This window comes from Lentinula edodes (assembly GCF_021015755.1).
Source record: "Lentinula edodes strain Le(Bin) 0899 ss11 chromosome Unknown C8R40scaffold_1, whole genome shotgun sequence".
In the NCBI taxonomy this organism is placed as follows: Eukaryota; Fungi; Basidiomycota; class Agaricomycetes; order Agaricales; family Omphalotaceae; genus Lentinula; species Lentinula edodes.
In genome coordinates, this window is record NW_025764307.1 from 1,823,098 (window position 1) to 1,845,923 (window position 22,826).

At 46.3% G+C, this 22,826-nt stretch overlaps 9 protein-coding genes across 9 annotated transcripts; 4 read left to right on the plus strand and 5 right to left on the minus strand.

Annotated features, from left to right (window-relative positions):
• Window positions 1-1,638: 1,638 nt before the first annotated feature.
• Window positions 1,639-2,382, plus strand: C8R40DRAFT_1065158 (uncharacterized protein; the record flags this gene model as incomplete). Its single annotated transcript, XM_046225625.1, has 3 exons — window positions 1,639-1,749; window positions 1,970-2,042; window positions 2,069-2,382. 3 exons carry the CDS (start codon window positions 1,639-1,641, stop codon window positions 2,380-2,382), a joined length of 498 nt encoding a protein of 165 aa, XP_046092590.1.
• C8R40DRAFT_1233427 (uncharacterized protein) lies at window positions 2,146-3,340 on the minus strand. Its single transcript, XM_046233332.1, has 2 exons — window positions 2,644-3,340; window positions 2,146-2,591 (listed from the first exon to the last, which is right to left on the minus strand). Exons 1-2 carry the CDS (start codon window positions 3,127-3,129, stop codon window positions 2,583-2,585), a joined length of 495 nt encoding a protein of 164 aa, XP_046092591.1. The 5' UTR covers window positions 3,130-3,340; the 3' UTR covers window positions 2,146-2,582.
• A 7-nt stretch (window positions 3,341-3,347) lies between these two features.
• C8R40DRAFT_1164917 (uncharacterized protein) lies at window positions 3,348-4,022 on the plus strand (the record flags this gene model as incomplete). Its single annotated transcript, XM_046230590.1, has 2 exons — window positions 3,348-3,842; window positions 3,903-4,022. The coding sequence occupies 2 exons, from the start codon at window positions 3,348-3,350 to the stop codon at window positions 4,020-4,022; spliced, it is 615 nt and encodes a 204-aa protein (XP_046092592.1).
• Window positions 4,023-6,337: 2,315 nt separating this feature from the next.
• On the minus strand, window positions 6,338-9,077 carry C8R40DRAFT_1157808 (peptidase family M1-domain-containing protein; the record flags this gene model as incomplete). Its single annotated transcript, XM_046229665.1, has 15 exons — window positions 6,338-6,364; window positions 6,468-6,808; window positions 6,866-7,037; window positions 7,094-7,263; window positions 7,317-7,357; window positions 7,416-7,637; window positions 7,685-7,763; window positions 7,817-7,847; window positions 7,904-7,997; window positions 8,051-8,208; window positions 8,272-8,403; window positions 8,454-8,553; window positions 8,610-8,755; window positions 8,817-8,874; window positions 8,926-9,077. The coding sequence occupies 15 exons, from the start codon at window positions 9,075-9,077 to the stop codon at window positions 6,338-6,340; spliced, it is 1,923 nt and encodes a 640-aa protein (XP_046092593.1).
• Window positions 9,078-9,265: 188 nt separating this feature from the next.
• On the minus strand, window positions 9,266-12,550 carry C8R40DRAFT_1032126 (vacuolar protein sorting-associated protein 35; the record flags this gene model as incomplete). The annotated part of the gene is made up of 9 exons (XM_046223232.1): window positions 9,266-9,541; window positions 9,596-9,745; window positions 9,810-10,271; window positions 10,323-10,442; window positions 10,498-11,058; window positions 11,108-11,891; window positions 11,945-12,251; window positions 12,312-12,408; window positions 12,461-12,550. 9 exons carry the CDS (start codon window positions 12,548-12,550, stop codon window positions 9,266-9,268), a joined length of 2,847 nt encoding a protein of 948 aa, XP_046092594.1.
• Window positions 12,551-13,935: 1,385 nt separating this feature from the next.
• C8R40DRAFT_48304 (cytochrome P450) lies at window positions 13,936-16,287 on the plus strand. Its single transcript, XM_046235206.1, has 11 exons — window positions 13,936-14,228; window positions 14,288-14,429; window positions 14,486-14,665; window positions 14,720-14,865; window positions 14,919-15,034; window positions 15,088-15,205; window positions 15,262-15,291; window positions 15,346-15,519; window positions 15,576-15,657; window positions 15,714-15,852; window positions 15,914-16,287. Exons 1-11 carry the CDS (start codon window positions 14,048-14,050, stop codon window positions 16,133-16,135), a joined length of 1,530 nt encoding a protein of 509 aa, XP_046092595.1. The 5' UTR covers window positions 13,936-14,047; the 3' UTR covers window positions 16,136-16,287.
• On the plus strand, window positions 16,246-20,262 carry C8R40DRAFT_1138797 (muts domain V-domain-containing protein). Its single transcript, XM_046229455.1, has 25 exons — window positions 16,246-16,588; window positions 16,641-16,872; window positions 16,923-16,995; window positions 17,058-17,252; window positions 17,301-17,371; window positions 17,430-17,557; window positions 17,607-17,762; window positions 17,813-17,890; window positions 17,943-17,984; window positions 18,047-18,283; window positions 18,342-18,400; window positions 18,455-18,521; window positions 18,575-18,620; window positions 18,678-18,689; window positions 18,747-18,888; window positions 18,941-19,036; window positions 19,087-19,187; window positions 19,246-19,358; window positions 19,417-19,436; window positions 19,490-19,540; window positions 19,599-19,617; window positions 19,675-19,721; window positions 19,777-19,814; window positions 19,877-20,025; window positions 20,083-20,262. The coding sequence occupies exons 1-25, from the start codon at window positions 16,331-16,333 to the stop codon at window positions 20,206-20,208; spliced, it is 2,556 nt and encodes an 851-aa protein (XP_046092596.1). The 5' UTR covers window positions 16,246-16,330; the 3' UTR covers window positions 20,209-20,262.
• A 2-nt stretch (window positions 20,263-20,264) lies between these two features.
• C8R40DRAFT_1078442 (uncharacterized protein) lies at window positions 20,265-22,192 on the minus strand. Its single transcript, XM_046227014.1, has 4 exons — window positions 22,136-22,192; window positions 21,581-22,074; window positions 21,436-21,530; window positions 20,265-21,379 (listed from the first exon to the last, which is right to left on the minus strand). The coding sequence occupies exons 2-4, from the start codon at window positions 21,904-21,906 to the stop codon at window positions 20,307-20,309; spliced, it is 1,494 nt and encodes a 497-aa protein (XP_046092597.1). The 5' UTR covers window positions 21,907-22,074; window positions 22,136-22,192; the 3' UTR covers window positions 20,265-20,306.
• Window positions 22,193-22,300: 108 nt separating this feature from the next.
• Window positions 22,301-22,817, minus strand: C8R40DRAFT_47920 (uncharacterized protein). Its single transcript, XM_046235189.1, has 4 exons — window positions 22,670-22,817; window positions 22,587-22,616; window positions 22,520-22,531; window positions 22,301-22,463 (listed from the first exon to the last, which is right to left on the minus strand). The coding sequence occupies exons 1-4, from the start codon at window positions 22,695-22,697 to the stop codon at window positions 22,348-22,350; spliced, it is 186 nt and encodes a 61-aa protein (XP_046092598.1). The 5' UTR covers window positions 22,698-22,817; the 3' UTR covers window positions 22,301-22,347.
• Between the last annotated feature and the right edge of the window lie 9 nt (window positions 22,818-22,826).

Consider the following 22,826-nt stretch of genomic DNA (forward strand, 5'->3'; position numbering starts at 1 on the left):
CATACGAAACTCACGGTCCTCTTGTTCTGGGGTTTGCTTTCACTATCGAAGAACTTCAGAAACGAGCGCTCGAGCGACTTCCGGAATATCGAGAACTCAGCCAACAATCTCCACTTCCGTTGATGAAGATGATCCCGAAGGCGCAGCGCTTAATCTATGACCCTTCCCGATTTGCACAAGCAGTGGCAATGCGACTCGACAATACCTCAAACTTTCTAGCTCATATCACACGAGGAGTTGGAGTAAAGCAGACGCTTGAGAATGCAGTGAGAGCGTATGTTGGCCAGAAAATGAGGCTAACCGCTAGTTTATTACAGAGGGCACATCGGCATGATAACAAGACGACCGAATGTGTATGGATACATTGAACTACGAAAGACCAGGATGACAATGTCGAAGTTATACGTTCAGAAGCGCTGGAAAGATTGAATTGTCAGATCAGTGCATGAAATTTGAAAACAGGACACACCGAGGCACAGGAGTCAGTTTTGCTGGGTGCAATGAGATCCGGATACCACTGGGCTTGCCCACATTTCAAGTTCTTCTGCATTTTCTCAGCATGCGCCGGGGTAGGCATCCTCAACCTGTCAGAGTCCCTGTTCGAAGACAACCCAACAACATACATCCCATTCCCGGTGTCGGGATCCCTGACCCAGCCTTTAAAAGCTTGAGGCCAAAGATGATCGATGTCGGCACATAGGCTATAGATGAGATTGTGAGACCTTATCATCATTTTATGATCAGGTCGAGGAGATTGTTGGCTAAGTTCTCGATACTCTGGAAGTCGCTTGAACGCTCGTTTGTGGAGTTCAGCAAAAGAGAACGCAAAGCCTAGGACAAGGGGTCCGTGCGTTTCATAAGCAGGTGCCTTTGGTCGCGACTTTCGAATGGGTTGTGGTTTTGGGACCACCAGGGACCACCTGAGCATCGACTTCTAGTGGTGCGGCGAATTGTACTGTCGAGGACGTGACCAGGCTGAAAGTAATCAGTGTCAGGATTTATGCTCCATCAGAAGTTGGGTAAGGACACATACATATTTGAGCGTAATGGAAAAACTAGTCGATTAAGCTGGTACACAATCAAATGACCTTCTTTGGCAAGTGATTTTCCATTAAGGGTCAAGTCACGTGGTACGACCACTTTAAGTTCTGAAATCCCGACTCGGACTACCTCCATATCGTTCACAATAGACAGATATGCATCATATCCAACTTTTCGCAGAGTCGAGGTCTGATCATGTGTACGCACAGCTCTTGTCATGTCCAGCACGGTACATTCCACCTCCTCCGAGTCACCTGAAGTCGATGCACAGGTTGTCCCAAAACCAAAACCCATTCGAAAGTCGCGACGGAAGGCACCTGCCTATGAAATGCACGGACCTCTTGTTCTTGGGTTTGCATTCTCCTGCGACGAACTCCACAAATGAGTGTTCGAGCGACTTCCAGGTTATCGACAACTTAGTCTCCTCAACCTCGACATAAGATGATGATCAGGGCCCACACCTTCATTCATAGGTGATGCGACGATATCGATCATCTCTGGCCTCAAGCTTTTAAAGGCTGGGTCATGGATCCTGACACAGGGGGTGGAATGTATGTTGTTGGACGGTCTTACAACAGGGACTCTGATAGGTTGAGGATGCCTACTACCCCGGCACAGGCTGAGAGGATGCAGAAGATTCTGAAATGTGGGGAAGCTCGGTGGTATATGGATCTCATCCCACCCAGCAAAACTAACTCCGGAGTCTCAGTGTGTCCTGTTTTCAAACTTGATGCACTGTTCTAACATTGTATCTCTCCAGCGGTTCTGAATGTATAATTTTGACATTGTCATTTTGGCCTTTCGTAGTTCGATTATAGCATAGGATATGTTTGTATCTTTACAAACACCATCGTCTTGTTATCATGCTGTCGTCTCTTTATCAAATCAGGCTCCGATAATATCTTATTCCAACCTGTCTATCTTGTAGTTTACCCGTGCAATGCAGGTCACATCGAAATTTATAGATAACCCACATCGAGCATTTAGCTTTGTTATACAAAGTGAGTGTCCTCTACTCACAATGCAGAGATTCGATTGCGGTTCTATCAGTTTTCTTTGGTTGATCCTTCGTCTCCTGCTGCTCAGAAATATGCGGCGGAGGCAGCGGACTGGGTCATCGGTGGTGGAAGTGGTATGGTCGTGGGTAGGATGAAGTTTTGTCGAGATGTGTTCCGTGCAGTGTTCAAAGTGAACAAGGATCTTGCTGTAAATGCGTTTCAAAAGGAGAAGAATTCGTTTCACCCCATTGCGAGGAAGTTGATTGAGAAAGTGAATCGCGTCTCGTCACCACAGTTCAATAGTGACAATGCACCTGCACAGGATCTCAAACTTTCAAGCTGATATCACACGAATTGTTATTATGCTTAAGAATGCTGATAACATTCTTTGTTTGAACCGGACAATGAGTCTAGTTCATGACAGAAATGATAGAGGCTACGACAACAGCAGCATCATGACAAGATGACCGATCGTAGGAATGTATGCAGTAATTTACATTGAACTTTGAGAACGATGATGTCGAAGTTATGTACATTGAATGTTCAATATCGCTGGAGAGATTCAATATTATATTGATACATAAAGATTGAAAAGGGGACGCACTGAAGCTCTGAAGTTAAATTTAGTAGGTGGAGCAAGATCCTTATACCACTTTGCTTCGCCACAGTTTAGAATCTTCCGCATCTCTTCAGTCTGTTCCCGAGTTGGCATCCTCAGCCTATCAGAGTCTCTGTTATGAGACAGTGCAACGATATGAAGCCCATTCCGGTTAGGGCCCATTCCCAAGCCTTTGAATGCTTGAGGCCAAAGATGATCAATATCGTCACAAAGCAGATAGACCAAGCTCTGAGCCTTTGAGATCATGTTCATTAAAGGCAGTGGAGATTGTTCACTGAGACTTTGATACTCCGGTAATCGTTCAAGCGCTCGCTTCTGAAGTTCCTCAATAGAGAATGCAAAGCCGAGAACAAGACGACCGTGTGTTTCGTAAGCTGGTGCTTTGGCTCGCGCATTTCGGCCAGGCTTCTGTCCTTGAGCTACCTGGGTATCGGGTTCCAGTGCGGAGGCAAAGCGTACTGTCGCAGACATGGGCAAGGGCAGGAGTGTATAGATGAGAGAACGAGGCGTAATTTTATTAGCTGTACCACGTGACTCGACCCTTAATGGAAAATAACTTGCCAAAGAAGGTCATTTGATTGTGTACCAGCTTCCCCGACTAGTTTGTCCATTACGCTCAGATATGTATGTGTCCTTACCCAACTTTCAATGTAGCTAAAGTCCTAACACTGTTCGCTTTTAGCTTGATCATGTCCTCAGTACATTTCGCCTCACCACCTGAAGTCCCTGAAGTCAACGCTGAGGTTGTCCCGAAACCAAAACCCATTCGAAAGTCGCGACCGCAGGCACCTGCGTATGGAATCCATGGACCCCTTGTACTAGGATTTGCGTTCTCTTTCGAGGAACTCCACAAACGAGCGTTTGAGCGACTCCCAGAGTATCGAGAACTTAGCCAACAATCTCCTCAACCCGATCATAAAATGATGATAAGGGCACACAATTTCATTTATAGGCTATGCGCCGACATCGATCATCTTTGGCCTCAAGCATTTAAAGGCTGGGTCAGGGATCCTGACGCAAGGAGTGGAATGTATGTTGTTGGGCTGTCTTCGAACAGGGACTTCGACAGGTTGAGGATGCCTACCCCGGCGCATGCTGAGAAGATGCAGAAGATCCTGAAGTGTGGCGAAGCCCAGTGGTATCCGGATCTCGTCCCACGCAGCAAAACTCACTATCGAACCTCTGTATGTCTGTTTTGCTTAGCTGCTCATGTTGATCTAAAATGATTCTTCAAGCCATTCTAGTTGACGTTCGGATCATCATTTCTGTCTACAGTTCAAACGTTCATCATCTCCCGTTTTCACCAAGACATTCCCTTCATCCCATCTCGAGCCAGTTCTGCTTCAGCGTATTTACGTTGTTGAATGTGATATGTATAGCTTATTCTTGCCTCATCAATCATTTTCAGCATTTGTACGTCCTCAATTAGTCCAAGAGTAGCTTTTGCGAAGGGCGCACAACCGGTTATCAATCTCCGTCAAAGCTGGAGGGTTTACACGTTCCTCGAGGAAAGGGGATTATAAGATTGTAAGCGCCCCGGAAAGACAACTGCAGTAGCTTTGTCAACTTTTCTGGATTAGCCAGTCCAAAGTTTGGACTGATCGAGAAGGGTCACAACGTTCAGCAAGCTAGTAGGCTGACTCCGCTAAGCTGGAATCATGCCGGCTTTGATTTTCTCCGCGCCGCCGTTTCTCTCGTAGTACCCGTACAGATGCGATTTCCACTGCTGCGTTGTAATGCTCTTCCCCATGAATGTAGACACATAGTCGTCTCGGACGTAGGGTAAAAAAACATCCAGGCCGCCAAGGGTCCTTTTGAGTTTGGCTCAAAAAAGGTCCATTGTTCGACGACGAAGACGCACCGAGATGTAAAATCAGATTAGCACCTTTGTCGTGTGGAATTCTGCCTGTGTATTATTTCACTCGATAATACATTCAGTCTGGAAAACGATCATTTACCCACTGTAAGCGTCATCTGGGTCTTCTCCTTTCTCGAACTCGATAACGAGTCATTAATATTTCGCTCGGCAGACGTACATTTCCAAATCGTCTTGTGAATCTTTGTTCCCGATAATAAGGAAAAAACCTCATTCGGCTGGTGAGCGAATGAGTATTCGCATGATACAGGTGGTCCATCCCTTATCGAGCCAAGATTGGGAAGCATTGCCTTTGGCAACTTTAGTAGTTACAAGATGGATCAGAGATGGTGCTCATGTTGTATGTAGATCATTTGAATTTCGGTGCGTCCTGCGTTCAGTGATATAATGAAATAAAGAGCGAAAGCAAGCTGAATAAACTAAGTTCATTCCAACGCCTCCCCCCCCACCTTTTTTCGAAAATATGCTCTTCGCTACATAACCGATACATAATGCATATGCATGCTTGGAAATTCCGTGACAGTATATCTCAGCCAGAAAATGAGCCTAGTTTAATCCGAAGTGCATAATGGCAGTGTGACAGGACACCTGAGTGTGTACGAATACGTTGAACCGCAAAAGACCATATGTCGAAGTAATATGTTCAGAATCGCTGAAAAAAAATTATGTTACATAAACCAGCGCATAAAGATTGAAAACAGGACACACCGAGGCTCTCGAGTTAGTTTTGCTATGTGGGCTGAGATCCGGATACCACTGAGCTTCCCCACATTGAAGGATCTTCTGCATCTCCTCAGCCTGTGCAGGGGTATGCATCCTCGACCTGTCAGAGTCCCTGTTGGAAGACAGCCCAACAATATACATTCCGCTCCCTGTGTCAGGATCCTTGCCCCAGCCCTTAAATACTTGAGGCCAGAGATGATCGATGTCGGCGCATAGCCTATGAATGAAGGTCTGAGACATTATCATCATCTTATAATCAGGTTGAGGAGATTGTTGGCTAAGTTCTCGATACTCTGGAAGTCGTTCGAACGCTCGTTTACCGAGTTCACGGTAAGAGAACGCAAACCCCAGGACAAGAGGCCCATGTCTTTCATAGGCAGGTGCCTTCGGTCGCGACTTTCGAATGGGTTTTGGTTTTGGGACGACCGCGACTTCCAGAGTATCGAGAACTTAGCCAACAATCTCCTCAACCTGATTATAAGATGATGATAATGTCTCAGACCTTCATTCATAGGCTATGCGCCGTCATCGATCATCTCTGGCCTCAAGTATTTAAGGGCTGGGGCAAGGATCCTGACACAGGGAGCGGAATGTATATTGTTGGGCTGTCTTCCAACAGGGACTCTGACAGGTCGAGGATGCCTACCCCGGCACAGGCTGAGAAGATGTAGAAGATTCTGAAATGCGGGGAAGTCCAGTGGTATCCGGATCTCGTTCCACCCAACAAACCTACCTCGAGAGCTCGGTGTGTGCTGTTCCTAATCTTTGTGTGCTGTTCCTAATCTTTGTGTGCTGTTCCTAATCTTTGTGTGCTGTTCCTAATCTTTGTGTGCTGTTCCTAATCTTTATGTGCTGATCTAACACATCAAATTTCATGTAGCGATTTTGAACGTATAACCTCAATATTGCCATGATGTATTCTCGCGGGCCAGAATTCACGATGAGTGAAGAAAATTTCGTTCACTCATGGGAATGATGGTCTTTCGTCGTTCAATTATCAGTACACAGTCGCTCGTCTTCTCATAATGCCGATGTGGCCTCTGTAATAAACTAGGCTCATTATCTGCCTAATGTACACTATCACAACATTCTCAAGCGCATGCTTTCCTATAAATAACCATCTGATATCAGCTTGAAAGTTTGAGGTCCTGTGAAGACTCATTGTTACTGCTAGTTCAAATCGAGACAAGGAAGCCAAAACGCGGTTTACCTTCTCGATCAACTTTCTCGCAATAGGATGGAATGAATTCTTCTCCTTCTGAAACGCATTTACCGCAAGATCCTTGTTCACTTTGAACACCGCACGGAAAACATCTCGACAAAACTTCATCCTACCCACGACCATACCACTTCCACCACCGATGACCCAGTCCGCTGCCTCCGCCGCATATTTCTGAGCAGCAGGAGACGATGGATCAACCAGTGAAAACTGATAGAATCGCAGTCGAATTTCTGCATTGTGAGTAGAGGACACTTTGTATAACGAAGCTAGATGCTCGATGTGGCTCGAAGGAAGGGGTTTATAAGATTGCAGGCGCTCCAGAAAGACAACTCCAGTAACTTTGTCAGCTTTCCTGATACAGTCAGTCCAAAGTTTGGGAGGCATACCTTTTTGAGTAGAGCTAAACGCGTCCAAATCATTTGCCTGGAACGCCAACTTCGAAATTTCGACTGATCGAGAAGAGTCCCAACGTTCAGCAAGCTTGTAAGCTGACTCCGCTAAGCTCGAATCGTACTCCATCTTGACGGGGAGTTCCAAGCCCTCGCCGTAGAACCAAGCCTATACAACTCAAGATAAGCCGAAATGTGCCTCCGAAACGGCAACCAGCTACTTACCTCCCAGTCAATACTGTCGAGGGCCTTGATTTTCTCCGCGCCGCCGTTCCTCTCGTAGTACCCGTATAGATGCGATTTCCACTGTTGCGTTGTAATGCTCTTCCCCATAAAAGTAGACACATAGTCTCGGACGTATGGTAAAAAAACATCCAGTCCGCCGAGGGTCCTCTCTACGTTTGGGCTCAAACTTAAAAAGGTCCATCGCTCGATGAAGAAGACGCACCGAGATGTAAAATCAGATTGGCACCTTTATCATATGGAATTCTGCCTGGAAATCAGATTTCACTCGATCGTGGATTCAGTTTGGAAAATGGTCATTCACCCACTGTAAGCGTCATCTGGGTCTTCTCCTTTCTCGAATTCGATCACGAGTCGTTGATATTTCGGTCGGTCGACATACATCTCCAAATCGTCTTTCAGAGCTTTGTTCCCAATGATGAAGGAAAAACCTCGTTCAGCAGGTGAGTGGATGACTTGCAACAAGAGTCGCTCGATATAGGTGGTCCATCCCTCGTTGAGCCAAAAGTGGGAAGCGTGCGCGTGCCTTTGGAAAGTTTAGTAGTTACTAGATGGATCAGGCATGGCGCTCACGTTACGCCATTTCCGAACCAAGAATGGGTGAGTTCATGGGCAATGACATCTACCAGGGTGCGGTCCCCAGCAAGTAAAGCTAATGATAGTTAAGACGGTTGCTCACGAGTGTAACGGAACAGAGAAGCTCACTAGGAGTCAGGAACGTCAAGCAAGCGTTTTCCTATATGTAATGTTCAATTCTATGTATTGTGTGACTCTCAGGTGATTTGAACTGACCATTCCTCCGTAGGGGAACGATGGAGGTAAAACCAACAAGTCGTACACGCCAAAGCGATACGGAACCACGATGTCTTCTGCTGATGCGAGGAAGCTAACAAAAGGGAATAAACACTGAGTATGGGAACATGGCGTCAAAAATCTCACCGTGCAGTATCTTCGCTGAATTCCCAGTAAGCAGCTTCAATTAACTCTGGCTCCGACCAGATTCCGCAAGTCCATTCCTTGCCAGGGAGACGAGGAAAGGGACGGTAAACCACATTTCCTGCTGCGATGGCGATCAAGTAGGATGGAATTGGAATTGGCTAGAGGCGCGAAGGTACTGAAGATCAGAAGCCAGGTACTACGAAATGAAGGGTGCCACACACTTGGTGATAAACGTAAGTGACTGCATCTTTCCCGATGACTTTTCCGTCATGGGCAGGTCCATCCGATGGGGGCGATTGACGAATAGCGGACATAAGAGCGGGGAGAATCGACGTGACTTCCGCAGAGTATTTCTGACTTCTTTAGCGACATGGGAAGCAGTCGAGGATGATAATCGACATACGATCTTGACTGATGGGGAGTCCTGTACTGGGGCCATCGCTCGCGCGTATATAGGCTGGCACTGACTAAACAGATATGGGAACGATTTTCCCTGCGTTTGTCTTATCAATTGAAACTAGTGAGCAACAATTGTACGCGATTTCAGAAAAATTCTTACTCTTTCGCTAGCCATTGGAGAGCCGTACATTCCTTCGTAGTTTCGTACTTGATCGTCGCTTTGATTAAGGATCCAGACTTGAGTCCAGACGGAAGAGGAATGTGGAGCGCAGAGCCCATAATCGGATGCTTTGGTTTGACTTCATACTGCGGGCGGTGAGTGCTAGATCTGAAGAGTTTGGCCCATAATAATTCCAATAACACTTACTGAAGCCGACTTCCCCTCTACTTCTACAGACTCAAGGACCAGATCTGCTGTGTCAAAGCTACGGTATGACAGTCAAGGTCATTTCTCAACATCTGTAGCACAAACTGACATCACTTCACCAATGTCGTCCTTCAAGACTCTAAGATCATGAGTTGCAGAGCCAGCAATTTTCTGGTTCGCAAAGTCGATAGTCCATTTGAATGATACATGTTCTGTAGCGATCTCTGTATAGTTGGCCTGAGACGTAGGATCATCCGCCATGATGGTTCAGATGGAAGTGGATTCCGCGGATCAACTCGATCCGCCTTTTGCACTGTAGCTCGAGAATTCGAAAATAATGACTGAGAATTGGAGAGGGGAAAAGTCCGCAAATAACATAAAAATCATACACGACCAGTAATGTATTCAAGTAAAATGCACGAATCGAGGAATCATAACCATGTAATAGGTCAGAGCCGACGAATGCCCATTTTCAACAAGGCACCCACTACTTCGACCTCATCCCATCTCGAGTCACTATCCGAGTTGCCCTCCGCTGCTGTATCTTTCCGTCGTTGAATGTAATATAGATTATTCTTAAAATGCCTCATAATCATTTCCGGTGTTTGTACACCCTCAATCAACCCAGGAGGAGCCCTTTGTGAAGGGTGTACGTCTGGTGATTGGATGTTGTCGATACTGGAGGTTATAAGTTCGACTAGGTTATTTATGAATTTCGGTGCGACCTGTGTTCATTGATCAGCATAACCAAGATCAAAATTAAGTTGGGAAGGACGTACCGCTGGAGCACCCTTGTCAAAATAGTACAAATAATGATCTAACGTATCGCAATACAGCTGCACAGTGACAATTTCCTCGATCGCAGATCTTGCTATACGCAAAGACTTCTGTAAGCACTCGAGTACACGCTTGCTATCTTGGTGTGGATACTGAAACAGATATGAGCCTGACATTGACAGCTTCCCGACAACGGAGTAAGCTCACCGCTTTGACTGAGTTTTCTGAATCATCATCCTTAGGTTCCTTGGCTGTGGGCTGAGATTCCTCGCTATCTGTTGGCGGGGGCGCCTCCTGCCACCATAGATGACTAGCTAGCCCGACCGCTGTGGCCTGATGACTCTTCTTCAACAACTTGGCACCATGTAAGGCCGCCTTGGTGATCAGGGTATCATAATTGTCTACTCCGAACACCTTGGCGCCATGAAGTGTTCCAATGATCAAAGTGATCGCTTGTAGTTGAGCTCGAGACTCTGATATGCTGTCTTCGTATACACTGAATGCTTGAACATAAAAGTCATACGTTAGGTCTTCGAACCCACACTCGTCGGATATCTGGGCTGCAAGGAGGAATAGACGAAGAGCGATAGATGGTGCTTCCACTTGATTGGCGAGGATGGATGAAAGCTGACGTACGAATTTGAGGATGGTACTGACTTTTGTTTGCCAGTCGTTTTCCTAGAGGCAGTATGGGCATGACTAGATTTCTTTCGTTACAGGGAAACGTACCAGGTGCTCCCGTGTATGATACCTTCGACACAACTTGATCGACGATGTAATGAGCGCAGGGAAGGTGAAGCGCATACGTTCTCCTCCGAGATCGAAATGTCTCCGCGCTGTTTGTAATAACTAGTGGTGACTTGTTAGATAAAGATACATCTTCCAGTGATGATAGCGAACACACCTCAAATTGCACATCTAACGATTCAGCCTTAAACAAATGTACCATCCTTGCCACCCAACCTTGTTCTTCGGCCATCTCCTCCCGTTCAATGAAATGAGGAGGTCCTTGCCGCCTCACCGCAGTACCAGTGCCATTCGCAGGATTCGAAGCCGAATCCGATTGGTCCTTGATAAGAACATGGCATAGCTCTAGCACTCCGTCCACGTCTTCTGGAGTTTCTACTATGGTTTCATTCTTCAACACAGAAGATATGATGGAATGAGCAATGGAACGTCGAGTGGAGAAAAGTTGGCGTGACAAAAGAGGTGCATAATTTGGAATGGCGAGAAGAGTGAGGACAGACTGGTAAGAGTTTATGGGTGCGACCAGAAGCGCAGCGAGATTTGCACTAGTCTGTTGAGCGTGCAAATCAGGATTATCGTTAAATTCTTTGATTTTCTCTGCCGCGTAGGCGAGGATTTGATCAACATATTCTAAACGGTCAGGATAGCAACTGAGAGAGAGGTTTGTCAACGACACGAAAAGCGCCGTGATATCCTGTATCGACAAGTCCGGTCGAGCCTATGTACACTGTTAAACTCAAGTATTATCTGGATAAAGCAATACATACCTTAATCAGTTCAACGACTTGTTTCCAAAAGACCTCGAAAAGCTGTACGTTTTCGGGTACACCTCGGAATTTTCGACTAGGAGAACCTTCTTTATCTTTGCCTTTTATTTCATGGGTGACATCGCTCGACGTCTCCTCAACTCCGTGGTTTTCAACGACTGTCGGGGTCTCCGACTCCACCGTAGCGGTAAAACTAGCGGTAGATTCCCAAGCACTCGCATCCGGCGCGTCTGTTGTGCTAGTCAGTGACAAAGTGCTTTCTCGAGCTTTTGCTTTCTGAATCCTGACTCTTTCGGCTAAACGACGCGCCGCAGCTTCTTCCTGTCGTTTCGTTTCCTCCGGATCTTCGCTTTCTGCTTCTCGCGCTGCGTACGCAGCTAACCTATCAATCAACGCAATGACGATTGCCTTGATGTTGACCTTTGGATGAAGTTGGGCGGTAGCAGATAGGAAGGGACCTAGTGAGAAAAGGTGGAATTCGTCGGTGAACACCTGGATGACTACTTCCATGAGGTATTCTTGTGCGATAACGTCTTTACAATTGACGACTTGCTCAAGGATACTTGGTAGAATGAGTTGTTGGTACATGTCGAGGTCGACACCATCTAGTTGACTGAGTCGAACAAGATTGGTCCCAACGAGTATGCGCAGCTCCTTCCGTTCCATTTCTCTCTTTTCGCGATCGCGCGAATGCCCTTGATGTTGTAACCGGACCCATAGCTTGTTCATTTCGACGAAATTGGTGAGGACGAATGTGATGGAGTCTTGGAGATTGCCCATGGGACTGTGAGGAAGATTAGCATAGGGTAACGCGCAATGACATTTGAAACGACGCACCCAGGGTCAACGCCGACTGGAAGGTGATCCCGAGTCTGTCCGCTGAGGTAGTGCCTCAGGAAAAGACCTCTGATCGGGTGAAGCACCCCGCGGGACATTTCCATCATGTCCTTCATTATTTCCTTTACAGGAGCGTCTGGTATGGACATATATACTGACCCAACAGTGATCATGAGGTAGAGTCGAGGAATGATGTTGCCTGCGTATTGCACAAGCTCGTAGAGGTCTGCTAAGTGATGTCGGCCTTGAGTATGGGCGTCATAAAGATAATTTGAGAGGTGTCGTAGAGCATCAAATACGGACATATCTAATGGAGAGGAGTATACAAATTGAGTGAACCGGTTGGTATGAAGATATTGAAACTCACAGAGCTCGTAATATTGCTTCGGCGACAAGGAAGAGGTGCGAAGTTCTGCAAGCATTAAACTTGCACTTTTCAGAGCATCCATAAGTTGATCCAGTTCCTGTGATGTGTATCATCAAGATAATTCTATGAGTAAGTAAGGAAGGACATACAAGATTCTTTCTCATTTGTTGAAACTGGATCTTCACGGTATTCAGAGCCTCGCTGAGAAGCTTTCCTTCCTCCGCTACTGGAAGCGCCATGGTGGGCGCAGTCGAACGGCGTAGGGACGGTATAGCAGGAGAACCGCGACAGGATTAACGTCAACGGTCACGGAGATAGTATTAGATGAGGTTTGCTGCGACTTACTGTTTATGGTGATATTTTTCCACGCTTCGACTATAAATTTTCTCCATCTCTTTTCAAGCTGAACAACCATCACACCATGTCTCTAAATCATACACATCTGTAGAGGGTTTCTGCAGTCGTTCTTTGACTGCGTACGCTGTGACCAGCTTTCTGGTGAGCATATTCAGAAGATCTCTTATTTTTCCGTCTCTTTCTGCGATTTTTTTTTCGAATTTCTTCATGATGATTTCTTGCCGCCCCAGTCGTAGCCTCGTGCAGTGACGAACGGCAGAGCACATAGCCAAACAGTTGCATCTCTGAACATTTCTTGCTAAAAATTATCCATTCTCACCTAACTTTTTTTATCGCAATATGTTGACCTTTTTCTTCGTTGCATATAGGTGTTGCTAATAACATGCAATAAGGTCTATTGTTTTCGGCATATTTTTTCGGCATTGGCATGATGAACGCCTCTCATATCCGAAGTGCAACGCTCAGAGATGTCGTTGGCTTCCCAAGTCACGGTGAGTCAACCTGTCTAAGCATCGACTTTCGTGATGAATTATTTTACACCAAACATCCGAAGCCACTGGCGATGGAGATTTCTCAAACAATACTAAGAACAGCCAACTGAATTTATTTTCCTATTCTTCTTCCCCCCTTTTTTATCCCGATGTCGTCTAACGCTCTTTGCTTCAGATAAAATCTACACTGTCATCCTTTAGGATCGGTTCTGTCGATCAGCATAAGGCGTGCTTGGAGGACGATAGCTTACAAGATTGCATCTCGAGATCATTCTACATGTCTATCATATAGATGATTATCCTTTGTAGACCAGAATCTAGTCCCTGTACCTACGTGTCCTTTCTTGCAAGGTCTCCGTGCCGTGTTGAATTGTGTTTATTACCGCACATGCTCGCAGTTTCGAGTTCGGAGCTGATTTGAAAATGAAATTTTTGTTTGAATAATTTGCTATTGCTGAACGCTCAGCGTTGTCAGCGCCTGGCAGCTTATCCATTCACGAGTTTAAGCGAAATCAAGGGCCTGCAAAGGACTTCGATGAACCTGTAGGTGGACTGAAATTTGAGAGTGTTCCTTTCTGTTCCTTTCCCAGCTTCCCTTCTTACCCTCATAGACCCTCATGCTCGAACGGGTGTCCCTTGCTGAGAGGCTTGTACCCTCTTGCATCTTCTCTTCCGCCTTCCTTCGCCTACATCCCTGACCTCAATCCGAAATTGACAGCTCTGATCCCCGAGAGGGTGACACTTTCATGGTGACGCCTAAGCCCATGGATTTTCCTCATCAGGCATTAGTATCAATTACGGCAGCCTAATGATTAGCTTTAAGCCAATGACATTCGCGTTGCCCATTGTCGTCGCCCCTTCTTCCCCCTGCCTTCTCAGAGTGCAGAAATGGCGTATATCCTCGTCGCTATCGCCATCGTTTCTGCTCTCATCTTCTACTCTCGCTTGAGATCGTCTCCGTATCCTCTCCCCCCTGGTCCGACGAAGCTCCCGTTAGTAGAAAACTTGTTTCAAATACCGAGGGGAGGGTTCATTTGGCTTGACTATGCTGAGTTGTGCCGGAAATATAGTGAGTAACAACGTATAACACTGACACAGTAAAAAGGCTAAACTCGCGACATCCGCCAGAGTCGGACATCATCCATTTGAGCGCGCTCGGGAATTCAATCATTATCTTAAATTCTTCCAAGACAGTCGGTGATCTTCTGGAAAAGCGATCCTCATTGTACTCGAGTCGACCTCCAACGGTCATGCTGGGGGAGCTTATGGGGTGAAAATTTATGGTTTATCACGTTCCTTTCAGCTGCTCTAACACTGTCATCAAAGATGGGGATCCACGCTAATCTTTAGACCCAATGACGACTCCTGGAAGGCACAGAGGCGGATCATAAATCAAGCTATACCCCCCACCGATCCGAAGCGTTTCCACCCAAAACAATTGAGCGCGACCCATGATCTTCTTCGAGTTCTCCCTTATTCTGATAATGTCATGAAGAGTCTTCAAGTGTGAGTAATGCGGCAGAATTAACTATTCATGGTGAAGCTCATTCCTGTTTCTAGATGGGCTGCAGCATTCATTATGGATGTCACTTATGGTCTTGATCCAGAGGAGGCCAAACCATATCTCCCCACAGCTATGGCAGCACTGGAATCCATGTCCATTGCTGGGACGCCTGGCGCATTTTATGTTGACCAAATTCCTATTCGTGCGTAGCACTCTAATCGAGCATCTTATCACTCTTGATGCGTGATTCTCTAGTAAAATACGTTCCCGAATGGGTTCCGGGTGCAGATTTCCAGCGCAAAGCAAGAGAATGGTCCGACTTGCGCGTTAAAATGACTGAGACTGCTTTCAGTGTAACAAAGGAGCGAATGGTGGGTTACAGTCTTCATCAGTTCCATTTCGTGCAATGAATTTTCAAAATTAGGCAATGGGGACTGCAACACCGTCTCTGACTTTGGCTGCCCTTGAACAAATGGATCGCACCCAAAACTTGGCAAGTCAAGAAGAGGTCATTAAAAAAGCGTCGGTGACGGCTTATGGGGGTGAATAAACAGACCGTGCTTCTGTTTAAAGGCTTACTTACTCTTTCTCTTTGCAGGGGGTTCGGACACCATTGTTGCTGCGTTAGGTAGGAGATCGACTGTGAGTTCAAGCATGTTGCTGACGGGGAGTCATTTCGTAGGATCATTCATCTTGAATATGCTTATGAACCCGGAAATTCAAACCAAGGCCCATGAGCAGCTCGAGAAGGTTCTAGGACCAGGAGACTTGCCGAGCTTTAGCGATGAACCGTTACTACCATATATTACAGCGATTGCTCAGGAAGCGTTGAGGCATAATCCTGTCACGCCACTTGGTGCGTATCGACATATGTTTCGAGTTCCACTTCGGGGGGCTGACCTCGAAAGTTAGCTTTTCCACACGCACTCACTCAAGATGATGTTTATGAGGGTTATTTCCTCCCCAAGGGTTCTATTATCATGCCCAATGTTTGGTATGCACGAATACCTGTTACATAATTCGTTGTGCTAACATACTGCGATTGTAAAGGTCCATCCTCCATGACGAAGAAGAATATCCTGAGCCGGATCTGTTTAAACCCTCACGCTTCCTCGGGGTTGACGGGAAGATAAACCCCAAGGTCAAGGATCCTGCTACTGCAGCCTTCGGATTTGGAAGGCGTGCCTGCGTGAGTGTTTCCAAGTAATCACATCGCCGTTCCTGATCACCGAGGACTACACCTCAAATAGCCTGGCAAACACATCGCACTCGCCTCTTTGTGGATCGCCGTTGCCTCTATCTTGACTTGCTATTCGATTGAGCCAGAGCTCGACGAACATGGGAAGCCGGTAAAGCCCAAAGCAGAGTGGTATCCAGGTCCGACTTTGTTCAATCACCCACTTCCTTTCAAATGTCGCTTCGTTCCTCGCTCGAAAGATGTGCAAACGTCTCTAGGAGTGACTTTGATCTGAAAACCAAGTTGCGAAAGGGCTGTGGCTTTCCTGTAATCTATTCCTATCTTTCGTGATCAATGCGTGAAATGGCTTCAATGGATGATATGCATAGAAAATATAAACTGTGTGCGAATCTGTGCGAAGATGAAAGAACAGAAATACGCGTGACGTCACGCGTGCAATCAACTTCAATCAGTGATTACTACCACAGTAATGTGGTCTCGTCAAACGAGCGGTTCATCGAGGCCAGCCTCCAGACGGCCCCCAACTACAGGCCAGAATCAACCTCGTACTGCGCAATCCCGACCTTGGACCGGACAGTCAAGAGTTTCTACAGCACGTCCGCAGACATCAGCGTCAACACGGCACGAAGGGAACTTTGTCATTGCTGTTCTGGAAGGAAGAGGTGTTGGACGCGAGGTTGGGCTAGCGGCACTGGACAAAGATATAGGACGTGTAGTTTTGGTCCAGGTGCGGATATTCTGACCTGAATTTGTTAAGAGGTACTCAATTATGTATCTAGCTCTCAGATTGTCAAACCTACGTCAAGACGCTCCACCAAATGCATCTTCATAAGCCAAGCCTAGTTCTAGTCCCTGATACATTCCTCTCTGCATCCGACACTGCTATGGCCGCTATTGGAAGTTCTGGCAAAAGGGCTACCAACACATCTTTGCTCGTAGAATTCATTCGGGAAGAGTTTCCTGATACCCAGCTAGAGCCAATTTCCAGGAAGTATTGGAATGAGACATCAGGTACAAGTTATGGTTCAATACAGCTTGTACTATTATTCTTACTTGTACAGGCCTTGAATTCATCCAACAGCTGTGTGTTGAAGATGAAGAGAGAGCAGGGACAATCCTCGCGGTCTCAAGCAAGTGAGTTCTTGCCTTGACCTGCGTATATGCGCGCTTTGCTCTGTCTCCTTATCTTCTGATAGATACTACGTATTATCTGCTTGCTCTGCACTCTTCAAATATGCGGAAATTCGTCAGAATACGCGATTTTCTGCTGGATCCCTACGTATCAAGTATTCCCCTGTGGACGGAACGATGATGATTGATCCAGAGAGCGCTAAGAACCTCGAACTTGTCGGAAATATGTCTCACAGAAAATCTTATCACTCAGTCTTCGGGTATGTAGCATGATTGACAAAATGTTGTAGAAGCTCACTCTCCATCAGTATCTTGAACCACACCTACACCGCAATGGCGGCTCGTCTCCTTCGTGTCAATATCCTAGCACCTATCACAGGTATGTATTAGTACCGGAACTAGTCCCGTTCTGCGTCAATTGATAATACGCCTCTCAGTGCAAACATCCATCGACGCGCGCCTAGATGTTGTTGAGGAACTCGTGCAAGACGAAGATTTGTTCAACGAAGTCCGTAGCGCTCTCAAAACCTTGAATAGCATGGACTTTGACAAGTTGATTGCTACGGTGAGGGCTTTCCGCATTCAAGTCGTCCTCGCATCAACTATTTCCCCAGCTTGCTGCGTCTGAAACCATACTTACAAACAGCGCCAAAGCTGCTTCAAACAGAGTCACTCAGATGCTGAATCTTCGCAACGCCGTCCGGAATCTTCCGCTCCTTCAAAAGTCACTAGAAAATACCAAGTCCCAGCTTTTAAGGATCATACACGATGTATTTGTGCTTTCATTGAATATCATGCCCATTCAAACCCCCTTTTTCAGATGTTGTTGGACGAACGACTTGAAAAGATTGACTCACTGATTCGTGCTAGCCTCAACGAAGACACAGCACCCACAAAGGTAATACCCTCTAGGTGTATGCTCAACCAAGGCTGACAGTCGGTATTATCAGCACGGGATTGCAGCAGTAAATGCCCGTGTATATGCAGTCAAGGTCCGTGCATATATCGCTATAGCCATTTTTCTCCAGCACAACTTGACATATCCTATCCTAAGGCGAATCACAATCGCCTTCTAGACGTTGCTCGCGAAACGTACAAAGAGAATGTTGGGGACATTTACAGTCTCTGCAATGCTCTTACTCAGACCCATGAGATTCCACTTACGTTGGTTTACCAAGAAAGCGGTTTTGTTTTTTCAATGAAGAAGACTGACCTCGAAGGCGAGCTCCCAAAAGGTTTTATCAATGCTACCCTGAAGAAAGGAAAGTGGCAGTTCAGCAGCATGGAGCTGGTAAGAAATTCTCTTCTATCATATCATATGTGCCCTGGGTTTAAGTTGAGTATCGCAGAAAAAGATGAACGCCCGTATGCAAGACGCCTTGGATGAGACTTTGATCTTGAGTGATAAGTTGGTAGTTTTCCTTGCTGTGGGAACGCTGTCCGAGGTCATTTATTTGTTCAGAATAATCCAGGATCTAGTGACCGAAATTCTGGTGAACGTCGGTGCTCTGTATAAAGCTTCAGAAGCGGTGGGTTAGATCTTGAGATTGTGCGCTCACGAGATAAACATTGTGTTTTACAGGTGGCACTAGTGGATATGTTATGGTCATTCTCGCATTCTGCAATTAGTGAATATCACCTCGAGCTCCTCTACCCTTATTAGCTGACCCATGACCCCACCGCAGTGCGCAATTATGGTTCGTGTCTTCCGCGATATAGAAGCTAGGGCTCTGCAAATTCTTATACACTTTCAGTGCGACCCGAATTTACTGGGACCTTAGCTGTCAAGTCTGGGCGCCATCCAATCCTTGAGACAGTTCAGTCAGCGGGAACATTAGTCCCCAATGATATTTACTGCGACGATTCCTCTTCTTTTCAAATTATTCAAGGTCCAAAGTAAGCGCTAAGATTGACGGACTTGCTATTTTCGCTGACCAGAATTCTGCAGTATGTCTGGAAAGAGCACGTACCTCCGTCAGGTTGGACTTCTCTCGGTTATGGCAATGTGTGGTAGCTTCGTTCCTGCAGAGTATGCGAGCTTCCGGTACGTGTTTTTTGCTAGATAATATCTGATCCACCGAAATTCTTTCAAAGGATTCACGATGCATTGCTAACCCGACTGTCAAATGACGATGATTTGGAGAAGAATCTCAGCACCTTTGCGAGCGAGATGGCGACATCTGCTATGATACTAGGTTGAGTGTTTCGATTGCTTTATGAACCGTCTTTGATAAACTTGAAGTCATCCGCTAGGCCTTGCTACTGAACGGTCTTTGATTCTTGTAGATGAATTAGGACGGGGAACATCCCCAAGGGAGGGTATCGGTATTTCTCATGCTATCGCAGAGGGCTTGATAGAGCAGAAGGTATGATCTATATATATATGTTTCATATTGTGGTCTAATGCCTGTCTTCTGCTCATAGTGTTTCGTGTTTTTCGCCACGTAGGTTTACCATCTCGATTGAGCCAGTAGGACACTCACCTATTTTGCTTTAGACATTTCGCTGAATTGAGCACAACGCTCTCTCGCCAACCTTCTGTTGTCAAGTACGTTGTTCAGGCTTGATCAACGCAATTTGAAGAGTCTGAGCAATTCTTTTCCAAGTCTTCACCTAGCTGTTCAGGTAAAACCGTCCCCTTATGCCGTGTATGCGTGTTTTTGAGGTTTACGTTGGAACCAGAGAACTCGTCAGTCGGCGTCCAACTTCGGCATGTTATTCCAATACAAGTACGCCGATTCAAATCTGACGTTTATGGGGTATTCACAAAAAACGCTTGCATAGAATCGTAGACGGAGCCCCAGAAGAGACTACCCATTACGGTGAGTTTTTCAAAAACGTAGTTCGATACCTACAGCGCGTTGAGCCATTCAATTTCTCCCAGGCCTTGAATTGGCTCGACTTGCTGACCTTCCAAATGATGTTTTGATCGAAGCCAGTCGAGTTTCCAAGCATCTGACGGAACTACAAAGCCGTCACCAAGCGCAAAGCGATAGTAGCAAGATTGCTATGCGGCGGAAAGCGTTGCTCAAGGTACACAACTGTTGTGAGCGAATCAATGTCCGTAACTAAAATCATGTCTCTCCTTAGCTCCGCACCAACCTTACGCAAGCTTTCGAGCACTCTGCTCTACCAGACGAGGAACTTCTTGCGTACATTGGAAGATTTCAAGCTGACATCACAAAAGTGTTTCTGTATTCGACGGACACGGATTGACAGTACTCACATGAAGTTACATGTAGCCTTAGTTCTTATAGCACATAGATAGATATCATCTTGTAAACTTGTAATATTGCAAATGCGTAAGAAGTATTTCAATGTCTACGAGCTCGATTCAAACTATCTGCCACTGCACCATATAAATCTACTTCCATCATTTCTTCCTCCTCTTCATCGTAGGACCTGGAAGACATCGCACTATTGTTTCGAACATGAAGCCTTTGTGGTGCCGGCATCAGGCATACAGGAGGACCGGGTGAATGATCATGAGGATTAGGTTGAGGGAGATAATCATCTAGCACGGAATGAGTAGCACATTCTATGTCGTGGTCACGTCCTTCGAATTGCGATCTTGAATGGCGTTGATCACAGTGTCGATCCTTTTTTCGATGTCCATCAGAGCAATGCTCGTAGTACTGAAGTGGAGAGGCAACTCGTAGAGACGGAAGTCGATGAGAAGATTGGCACGCAGAGTGATGTCCATGTGAGGGTGGATGAACGGCAGTACGACTCGAAGCCCGGGAACTGGAATAATCAGACGATAACAGAGAGCGCGTACGACTTTGCGATCGTGACAGAGGAGCTGTGTGATAGGATGGAGGCCTCTCGTGATATCTTACTTCTTGTCTGGGTCTCGGTCGTCGATTGTATTCTGTGTATTGTTCAGGGAAGTATGCTTCCCGTGTACTTCGCCTCGCCTCTCGCTTCGGAACAGGAACCTCCACTGGCATGAATAGAGGGACTGGCATCGGCTTGACATTCCCTTGACTTTGAGCTTTGGAAAGTACGTTGAGTGCATGCTCGATATCCGACTGCCGGCTAAAGCCCGACTTGAAGCTACTTGCAACACTAGATTTCCTTGACAGCACAAGCTTTTCCACGTCCTGCGCTCGCTCTTCTGCGAGTTTACGATTATGTTTGAGAGAAAGGAACACCGCCACGAGAAGGATGGCGCCGACTATAGACAGAGGAATAGCAAAAGCGGCAGTGGGAGGAGGCGTACGTGTGGCAAGCATTGTCGCAACAGAAGCGGCCTCGGGATTCACGCCAGGAATAGAACTCGCGGTAACGGGGCCACTCGTGGTCGAGGCAGAGGTCGGTGTTTGAGATTGAGGTGAGAGAGGGGCTTGAGCACCAACGGCAGGAGCTAAACTCGGAGACCCAGAGGCTTGAAATAAGGAATATATAAGTATATCTAAGGATGAATCGGACCTGACTACTCACGAGATAGAGAGAAAGATGGAGATGACCATGTATTAGCAAAGTCGTCCGACATTTCCAGGTGCCATGTCTGATCCGTTGTGGTATTCGGGATAGCGCTAATAAAGGCGAGATGAGATACTGTTGCTCCAAGTAAACAAATACTCACAGCGAGATTGAATACGTCCCTGAGGACTGCTGAACTGTGGGGTACACCTTACTTCCACATGAGATATCCGATCCATCATCGCCGGTACCATCTACGCGCGACTTCAGACTAGACTGAGGGCCACCTGGACAAAGCTTGAAAGCAGGAGAAACCACGGCGGTATTGGCAGTCCACTTTCCAAGGATGCTATCACCAGAGGTAAAGACGTCGCCTGCGGAAGGACTAATCCATTGAACTTGAGGCTGTTTATCTGAGGCTAGAGCTATTCTAGGATTCCAAAGAAGGCAAATTATCACAGGCCAAGCACCAGGCTTGTTGAGAAGCATATTGAGAAAAGGATGCAAAGATGGTCAAGGAAATAGAATGTAAGAGCCTGCTCTTGAAATAAGACTAGAAAAATAAGCCTGCGCCGTCAAGGCGAGATGAAAAAATGAATGGGAAAAGTAAAGAGGTAAAGGACTAAAGAAGCGCCAGCGTCGCGTTTCCATTTTGAAGCAGGTCAAAGCTGACAATATCTCGCCAAATTTGTTTAATTGACACTCAGCTCAAATCTAGCTCGATAATGATAACAGTATATAGTTTACACGATGTTTGTGGGCTAAAGCACAAGAGCCTAGATATGAAAATTCCTGCTACCATCTACCAATCGGAGAATGGCACCAAACGACAGTGAAAAGAACACCGCGTGATAAGATAACAACAAACAGTAGTTCGCATGATTATACTAAATGTATGTGTATGTAGGGGGTAAAAATCACCACGATTGATCAATCCCAAGAAGGAGATGACTGGTATGAGTGACTGCGGTGAGCGGTCCCGTTCTGAGAAGGGCTCGAGGGTGAGCGTAGTGGAGATGTAGGACTGTATGCGGGAGATGCGGGGGCTGAAAGAATTTTGTTAGGATATAATATACTTTCGGAGGTGATTTTCAGAACTCACAGTAAGCGGGCGCTAAAGTAACATCAAATTCAGTACAGAGCACGGAGATATAAACTGAGCAACTTACACGCAGGAGAGTACGCGGGAGAAGCAGGAGCTGGAAAGATGTGAGGAAAAGTTCAGTGTTATGCAGAGTATGAAAGTTCTTACAATATCTGGGCGAAGTTGGCGAGGCCATCGGAGAAGTGGGTGAATATCTAGGGGATGAAGGAGATAATTGCGCAGGGGCTATGGTGAAAGAATTAGCAATGAAAGGCAGCGAAGCGAAAGTGACAGCACTCACAAGCTGAAAGATAAAATTCCGGGT

Coding starts and splice junctions, on each gene's coding strand:
- C8R40DRAFT_1078442 (XM_046227014.1), bottom strand. CDS start 21,906: ATGCTTCTCAACAAGCCTGGTGCTTGGCCTGTGATAATTTGCCTTCTT. Junction 21,531..21,580: donor GGGACGTATTCAATCTCGCT/GTGAGTATTTGT, acceptor CGCCTTTATTAG/CGCTATCCCGAATACCACAA. Junction 21,380..21,435: donor TCCATCTTTCTCTCTATCTC/GTGAGTAGTCAG, acceptor CCTTATTTCAAG/CCTCTGGGTCTCCGAGTTTA.
- C8R40DRAFT_48304 (XM_046235206.1), top strand. CDS start 14,048: ATGGCGTATATCCTCGTCGCTATCGCCATCGTTTCTGCTCTCATCTTC. Junction 15,520..15,575: donor TAATCCTGTCACGCCACTTG/GTGCGTATCGAC, acceptor CTCGAAAGTTAG/CTTTTCCACACGCACTCACT. Junction 15,658..15,713: donor ATTATCATGCCCAATGTTTG/GTATGCACGAAT, acceptor GCGATTGTAAAG/GTCCATCCTCCATGACGAAG.
- C8R40DRAFT_47920 (XM_046235189.1), bottom strand. CDS start 22,697: ATGGCCTCGCCAACTTCGCCCAGATATT. Junction 22,617..22,669: donor GCCAACTTCGCCCAGATATT/GTAAGAACTTTC, acceptor ACATCTTTCCAG/CTCCTGCTTCTCCCGCGTAC.
- C8R40DRAFT_1233427 (XM_046233332.1), bottom strand. CDS start 3,129: ATGTCTGCGACAGTACGCTTTGCCTCCGCACTGGAACCCGATACCCAG.
- C8R40DRAFT_1138797 (XM_046229455.1), top strand. CDS start 16,331: ATGTGGTCTCGTCAAACGAGCGGTTCATCGAGGCCAGCCTCCAGACGG. Junction 17,985..18,046: donor CCCGTGTATATGCAGTCAAG/GTCCGTGCATAT, acceptor TCCTATCCTAAG/GCGAATCACAATCGCCTTCT. Junction 18,284..18,341: donor AGTTCAGCAGCATGGAGCTG/GTAAGAAATTCT, acceptor TGAGTATCGCAG/AAAAAGATGAACGCCCGTAT.